Raw genomic sequence first — 8,485 nt, forward strand, 5'->3', positions numbered from 1 at the left:
TACTATCTTGTGGTAACAATTCTCTTCTTATTGTTTAAACTTATAATGCCCTGTTCTTAGTAACGGTTGCACACCTCTGCTTCTATTTCCCTGATAGTCACTTTACTCCTAATTATGTTTTTTTTAATTATTATTATTTTTTGTATTTTATTTTAAGTGAGCTGACCCCTTTCAGTATTTCCTGTAGTGCAGGCCTCATAGTGGAGAATTCCCTCAATTTTTGTATGTCTGGAAAGGTCTTTATTTCTCCTTCATATCTAAAGGAGAGCTTGGCTGGATGCATTATCCTTGGCTGGTAGTTCTTTTCATTTAATAGTTTGAATATTTGATTCCACTCCTTTCTGGCTTGCAAGGTTTGTGCTGAGAAGTCCAACTGTGACTAGTAAAAATCAACTGTTGTTTCTCTGCTGTTCCCACTTTTCTGCCATCCTTGTTTCTCTGCCTTCTGCCCTGATCACTGGGCACTGCCGCTGGCCACATGGAACTCACAGCACTCTCAGGTAGGGCTGTTCAGGGAAACCACCACTCCTTCTCCCCTCCCCCTCCTCCTATAGGGAGCTCCAGCTGCACGAGGCAGCTTCTTTGTTCCTCCCAGTCCACTGCCTGACACCCGGGGTTCTGACCTGTGGTAGCTTTTATGCACAGATCCCATGTTCAGATGTGCTGGTGTACAGTTTGGATGTTTTTTGTTGAGTTTTAGGTGTTCAGCTTATTGTTGTTTCAAGGGGAGCGATCTGGGAATTTCTCTCACGCCACCATTTTTAATCCGATGGAGCACTTAATTCTTTTCCATTTAAGGTACTTATTGATAGGAATGTAGTTGTTACCATTCTTTTTTCCTGTTTTTGATACATATTTTTCCTTCTTAAAGAAGTCCTTCCAATATTTCCTATAATACTGGCTTGGTGGGGAAAAATTCGTTTAGCTTATTTTTATCTGGCTTCAACTCTAAATGATAGCTTTGCTGGATTAAGTATTCTTGGTTGTAGACCCTGGGTTTTCATCACGTCAAAGATTTTGTATGTCTATTTCCTTTACCAGTTAGGGAGGTTTTCAACTTCTTGCTCTCTGTTGTCTCCTTCTGGTACCACTATAATGCAAATATTGTTACATTTGATGTTATCCAATAGGCTCCTTAAATTATCTTTATTATTTTGGATTCTTTTTTTGGTTGCCATTCTAATTGGGTGTCCTCCGCTACTCCATCTTTTATATATCAGTGATTCAATCCTCCACTTTCTCCACTCTGTTGATTCTCTCTAATATACGCTCATCTCAGATTTTGTATTCTTCATTTCTGATGGTTCCCTTGTATAATTTCCATCTCTATTTTTATGGGTTTTTTTTTATTTCTTTGTTGAAGTTCTCACTGAGTTCATCTACTCATCCCCTAAGTTCATTGAGCATCTATATAACCAGTGTTTTGAGCTCTGCATCTGGTAATTTGCTTGATTCCATTTTTCCTGGAGCTCTGTTCTGTTCTTTCATATGGGACATACTTCTTTGTCTCTCTATTTGGGCTGCTTTTCTGTGTCTGTTTCTATGTACTAAGCAAAGCTCCTGAGTCTCCCTGGTCTCATTAGTGTGGCTTTGTGTAGTAGATGTCCAGTGGCACAGTCCGAGAGGGGTCCAGGTGCAGGCCAAGTTTAGTCCCAGCCTGTGCCCCTCCGGGGCCACCTGTTAAGATTCACCAAGAAATCTGATATCTGTGCTGTGTTTATAGTTGCCTCAGGAGGCCATGCCAGGAACTAAGGCCAGGTGCCAGCAGTGTGGGGCTTTGAGCTGCTCATCAAGGAGCACAGGGCATGTCAAGGATCCTACTAGATGTGGCTTTGGTAAAGCTGCAATTTTTGATGAGCAGAGTTCAATGATGTCTCAGCTATGGTGGTGTTGAGTCTGCACACTGGGAAGGGGGAGGGCTCAACAGAGGATCAATGGATATTGCCAACACTTCTTTCTGGGAGAAAACCTCACCTCCAGTCCTTTCCTGAAGCCCGACAACTCAGCATGCCCCCTTATGTCCCTGGTGCCTCCCGAGCAGGTGAACTGGCGTTGGAGCTCAGACCAAGCAAGTCTGTCACCGCTAATGTTCCGTTGCTGTCATGGCCCCTGTAAGAGGAATGTCTGCATCTGCCGGCTGTAGCTATCACAGCCTCTGGCTCACTTAGCCACATGGGACCGGGCAGCCTTGGGTCTCTGCCCTGTCCTATGGTTACAGGGTGATTTTTTATGTCTCTCCCTAGTTGCAATGCCTCTGTTCATACAGACCCCAGGTGACTCTGCTTGTTGTTTGCTCTGTGGTTCTTCACATTTCTGGTGTGTTTCCAAGAAGAGATGAACAACGCTTCTATGCTCTACGCCATCTTGCCCCTCCCTTCTTGTGTCATTTTTTCGCTCTGGTAGAATTTTTTTTCTCCATTTCCTCCTTTCCATACACTCCATTCCCTCTATCTGGAATGACTTCTAATTGGATGTGACAATTTCTACATCATCCATGTTGCTTAATGTTTATCTCATTTTCTGGCTCTTTGACCTACCTATGCATGGTATTCTGAGAAATACCCTTGACTTTATTTTCCTGATGTTCTATTAATGTTTTTTGGCAGAGTAAATCATATTTAAATTTTTCAGTAATTTGTTTTTATTTTCTGATTGTCTTTATTTTATAGTGTTATAGTCTTGTTTTATTGATGTGTGATATCAACCTGAATCTCTTTGAGCATACGATTTGGATTGTTATAAGTGTTCTTCTGTTTTTGAAATTACATCTTTCTTTTCTAAGTTTATTTGTTTTTTACAATTGCTCCTTTGCTCAGTCTGAATCTACTTGAACCATTCCCTATTCACCAAAGGTTTTGATTCAGTACAGTTCTGACTTTCAAATCTATGTCTTTAGCCTATGCTGCTCTCCACAGCCCCAGAAGCATGCATGTGTCTAACTGCCTGCTGGAGAACTCTATAATGTTCTCCAGCAGGCAGTTAAATGTACAAAATCATCTATTCTACATGCCCTCCCTCAAGTTAAGCACCATCATTTCCTTAATTGTTTAAGCCAGAAATCCAGACATTGTCCTTGACTAGTTTCTTCCCCTCTTTCCAATTTACCAAGTCCTGATGGTTCCTTCTTCTTAGTGTCATAAAAACCAGTTTCTTTTCCATCTTAACCATCATGACCTTGATCTAGACCCTCATTATTTTCATTTTAATCTTTTCTAAAAATGAGTCTGCCTCATGTCTTTCCCATGCTTGAGTTTCTATTGCTCTCAGGGTAAAAATCTAACTGTGATACAACTTGTCTCCCCAGCCTCCTTTCCCAGCACTTTTCCCTCTAAATCTCATACTTTGCACTAAACTTTAAATCATTTCCTAAATATATTATGCTTATTCATGCTTTGATATTTCTGAATATGCTTTTTCTTCTGCCCTGTTTGCCCTTCCATGCATCTTCCCCTGGAGAGCAATTTCTCATCTTTTAATTCTCAACACAGATATCTTCTCTGAAAAACCTGCCATGACTGCTAGCCTGAGTTAGGTCCCTTTTTTCTGTGCACACTTAACTTCCCGTTCTTACCTGTGTCATGTCACTGGTAATAAGAATAATAATAGATGACTGAGCACTGTTGGGCCAGTCATCATATAGTAGTTACTATTATGTTAATATGAACATAATACTATAGCACCTTATTTAGTCTTCAAGAGAATTCTGAGATTTTCATCCTAATTCTATAAATGAGGATATCAAAGCACAGAGAAGTAAAGTAACTTGACCAAGGTCACAGAAACAATATGGCAGAACTGTAGTATTTAAACTCAACTGTGTTCCCCTAGAGCCTGCATTACTTACCTCAGTGCTATAGGCCAGTGGATCTCAGGCTTGAATCGTGCATCAGAATCACCTGGGAGGCTTGTAAAAACAAAGATCACTGCCCCACTCTCAGAGTTCCCAGTTCCTTAGGTCTGGGGTGAGAGATTTTGCATTCCCAACAAGCTAGTAGGTGAGACTGATGCTGCTGGTCAATGGTCCACACTTTGAGAACCACTGCTCCAGGCTGCCAATCACTTTCTCTGTTGAAATCATCTCTTTACTTGTCCCTCTCTCCAACTAAAATGGGAGTTGGTTAGGATAGGAGCTGTTTTTTTTTTCTTAATGTCTATGTTCCCAGCATCTAGTATAGTAGTTCTGACAGGTGGTAGGCCCTCAATAAATGTTTATTGGAATGAATGAATGAGGAAATGGTCCTAGCCTCTTATTTAAGTGTATTTTTTTGCCTGAATGAAATTTCTGTGTATTTCACGTTTTATTCAGTCGCATCCTGATTGGCATATAGGGAATGTGTACTCAAAGACTTTACGAGGTTAATTGTTGATAACATGCTTTTAAAATACTTTGAAGCTAACAGTCACGTCTGTTTTATTTGGCTCACTGTTCTTTCCAGAGTGGAATGCTCACTGCCTATTAGTTCATGCCGCCATCATATGGAAAGAAGCTCTTCGGTTTTTTAGCAGATGAGAAAATATCTTTCATAAAATAACACCTTCTTTGATGTAAAATGACTCCATCATAAATGTAATGGTTATAGGAATTGTGGTACATTTACTTTCTGAAATTAAAGCTTCTTAAAATGCCTGTGTGACATGGAGTAGTTGTACAAGAGGTTGGGCTCCTTATGTCACCAGTAACCAGATATCAAGTGGGAAACAAGGAATTTATGACAACTTGAGAATTTTTTTTCTAGCAGTTAAAATTTGGCTTAATGGTATTTTCTTATATGCTACTTTTATTTTGAAATTGGAGATACTAAAATGTTTTTTATTATTATAGGGTTTGCAAGACCTTATTAAGAGTACAAATAGGCAGGTTAACCAGCTGTGTGGAATCGTTTCAAAAATGCAACATTCTTGGGAGAAACCATCATTTTCAATCAATGTAAGTGTTATAAAAAGATTTTTAGTACTGTGTTAAACCTCAAGTTGCTAAAGATCCCAATCAGAAATGAGAGAGAGCTAATAACTGTGAGATTGGCAAGTCTGATCTGTACTTACTTTAGAAGCAGATGGGAGACTAAACCTCTTTGAAAGAATGGTGAAATTTAGTTTTGAGAAATTATGATACTGAATATTTTTGTTTGTAGCTATAATGTAGAAAATTCAATTAGAATGTAGAGTTGAATAGAAAGGAATAAAAACCATATAATACAAATTCAGCATTTATCCTTAACTTTGGAAAACGATGTTGCAAGGAAAATAGCTATTAATGCTTTTACCAACTTGTTCATTCTAATTTTTACTCACAGATGATTTATACTAGATTTGTGTCAGTTTAGAGGTCATTTGGATTTGCACGAAAATGTTTTGAGTGTATACCTCATGGAGAAAATGTAGGAACCAAAGAGAAGAACTTAACCCACTCTGTTCTCTTACCCTGGACAGGGAAATTGTAGCCCATCTTTACCAGTGCAAAGGCAGGAAAACCATGCCTCCTGGACCAACCCTGTAGGAACGTCTCTTCAGTCAGCAGTACTCCCTGAACTGCAGCAGCCAGTCCTCAGGGAGAGTCTACCACTTTCCAAAACTGTCCCCACATATTCATTACAGCTCACTAGACAGTCTATTTTCTGGTCTTGCTATCCTATCCTGCTTTTGCAGCAAAGGTGCCAAAAGTACCAGCAGTGTTATCTCATCTTCTCAGGCTTCCCAACAGCAGTTCTGCTACAATGAGAATCCAGCAGTTGTGCCACGAGGAGAATCCAGTTTGGCAAACACCCCTGAGATGATGAACTACTCAACTTCGATGGAAAATAACAGCATGAGCCCAGACGCTGCCTCGCCATCTCTCTGTAACCCTCCCAATTTTGGTGAGTTTGAAAGGGCATGTATTATAAATAGCATCCTTTAATCTAGATTTAAAAAGCATCCTTAATGCAAGCTAGCAGTAGCTATTTTTTTTCAGTTAAAAATTTTATTCTGAGATAATTATAGATTCACGTGTAGTTGTAAGAAATGATACAGAGTGATACCTTTTACTCGATTTCCTCCAATGGTAACAGCTTGTAAAACTACGCTAAAATAGCACAACCAGGATATTGATGTTGATATAATCCATGCTCTTATTCATCACTGGTATTCATTTGTGTTTCTCTGCATTTAGTTCTATGCAGTTTTGTCATGTAAGGTTTGTATGTCCACCACCATAGTGAAGGTACAGAACATTTCATCACCACAAGGATCACTTGTGTTGCTCTTTTATCACCACACTTATTACCCTCTGGTAGCCCTACCCTTCCCATTCCCCAATCCCTAATTCTTGACAACCACTGATCTACTCTTCATCTTTAGAACTTTGTCCCTTCAGAAGTGTTATATAGTTGGATGTGTATAGTATATAACTTTTTGATATTGGTTTTTTTTTTTTTTTTTGCTCAATGCAAGTCCCTGGAGATTAAACCAAGTTGTTGCATGTATCACTAGTTCCTTCCTTTTTATTGCTGAGTGGCATTCCATGGTATAGATCCGATCTGACATAGTTTATAACTATTCATCCATTGAAGAAAATTTTGCCTTTTTTTTCCTCCCAGTTTTTGACTATTAGGAGTGAGGCTGCTATGAATATTCATGTAGAGGGAATTTTTTTTTTTTGTAAACAGAAGTTTTCATTTCTTTGATATGAATACTCAAGAGTTCAATTGCTGGTTATATGTTAATTGCAAGTTTAATTTTATGAGAAAACTGCCTGTTTTCCAGTGTGGCTGTACCATTTTACATTCCTGCCAGCTACGTATAAGTGATCCACTTTCTCCGAATCTGTATTTCTGCTCTTTCCATTTTTCTTTCTTCATTCTTATGCTTTTATTCCTCCTTTCATCATATCCTTACTGGTAGAAGATTTCCTTTAACCTTTCTTGAAGAGTAAGTCTGCTGGGGACAAAATCTTTTAGTTTTTCTTTGTGTGAGAATGTCTTTATTTTCCCTTCTTTCCTAAAGAACAGTTTCACCCAGCATAGAATTCATGGATGTTCTTATACTACAGCCTTTGAAAACTATTTTATTTATAGAAATGCCAGAAAGAGCAGGAATCAGCCTTGAAAACAGCAGAGTCAATGTATTACACAACTTTATTGGGAAATGACAGTGGTCAAGAAACTGCCTCTTCATCTGTGTTCATCCTTCCCCATTTTAATGAGTTAGAAATGATACATATCCCAAGTAGCACTGTTTAATCTAGATTTACCAACATTCTTAATACAAGTCAGTGGTAGCTCTTTTTTAATTAAGCTTTTTATTTTAAGAAAATTTTAGATTCATGTGCAGTTGTATGAAATTATACATTGATTCCATTTATGCTTTACCTATTTTCCCCAATGATAACACCTTGCAAAACTATAGTGAAATATCACAACCAGGATACTGACATTGATTAAATTCACATTTGTGCGTGCGTGCGTGTATTTAGGTCTATATGGTTTTATTCCATGAGTCAGTATATCTGTCCACTACCACAGTTGTGATACAGAACATTTCCATCATCACCACAAAGACCCTTCATATTGTCCTTTTATAACCATAACTACCTCCCTCTGGTCACCCTTCCATCCTACCCTGTCCCATCCTAACCTCTGGCAAACAGTGAGCTGAACTCCCTTTCTATAATTTTGTCATTTGAATATTGTTATTTAAATGGAATAAAATACTATATAATGTTTTGGCATGGCTTTTTTTTTACTAAACATAATTTCTTGGAGATTCATACCAATTATTGCATGTATCAATAGTTCTTTCCTTTTTATTGTCGAGTACTATTCCATGGGATGGATGGATAGCCGTTTGTTTTATCTCTTCACCCATTAAAGGACATCTGTAATATTTCCAATTTTTGGCTGCTACAAATTAAACTCTATGAACAGTCATGTACTGATTTTTGTGTAAATATAAGTTTACATTTCTTTGAGATGAATGCCCAAGAGGACAGTTCTGGGTCATGTGGTAATTCCATGTTTAGTTTTATAAGAAACTGCTAAAAACATTTTTCAGAGGAGCTGTGCCATTTTACCTTCCACTCATAATGTACATGATACAATTTCTCTGCATGCATTTTTTTCTCTCCATTGTTCATTCATTCTTTCTTTTTAAATTTTATTTTATTATTAGTTTCAAGTATACAGTACATTGGTTAGACATTTATGTAGTTTATGAAATGATCCCCCTGATTGCTCTTACTCTCCTCTGGCTCTCCACATAGCCAATATATTAATGCTAACTGCATTCCTTATGCCATGCTCCCCATCCCCGTGACCATCTATCAACTACTAATCTGTATGTCTTTAACCCTTCACCCCTTTCTCTCAGCCTCTCAACCCCTTTTTCTTCCTTCCTTCCATCCTTCCTTTTCTCTTTTCTTTTCTTTTTTCTTTTCTTTTCTTTTTTCTTTTTTCTTTTCTTTCGCCCTCCCTCCCTCCCTTCCCTTCCCTTCCCTTTCCTGTCTTTCTCT

The 8,485-nt window shown here is 38.3% G+C and overlaps 1 protein-coding gene across 1 annotated transcript in view; it reads left to right on the top strand.

The window, feature by feature from the left end:
- The window catches only part of BEND2 (BEN domain containing 2), a 53,698-nt gene that overhangs the window by 20,459 nt on the left and 24,754 nt on the right, over nt 1-8,485 (top strand). The window contains 4 exon segments of the mRNA XM_025046606.1: nt 5,431-5,633; nt 5,635-5,855; nt 7,053-7,089; nt 7,091-7,203. Coding sequence (XP_024902374.1) covers nt 5,431-5,633; nt 5,635-5,855; nt 7,053-7,089; nt 7,091-7,203 — 574 coding nt within the window.

Source organism: Pteropus alecto, unplaced genomic scaffold, assembly GCF_000325575.1.
Source record: "Pteropus alecto unplaced genomic scaffold, ASM32557v1 scaffold23, whole genome shotgun sequence".
In the NCBI taxonomy this organism is placed as follows: domain Eukaryota; kingdom Metazoa; phylum Chordata; class Mammalia; order Chiroptera; family Pteropodidae; genus Pteropus; species Pteropus alecto.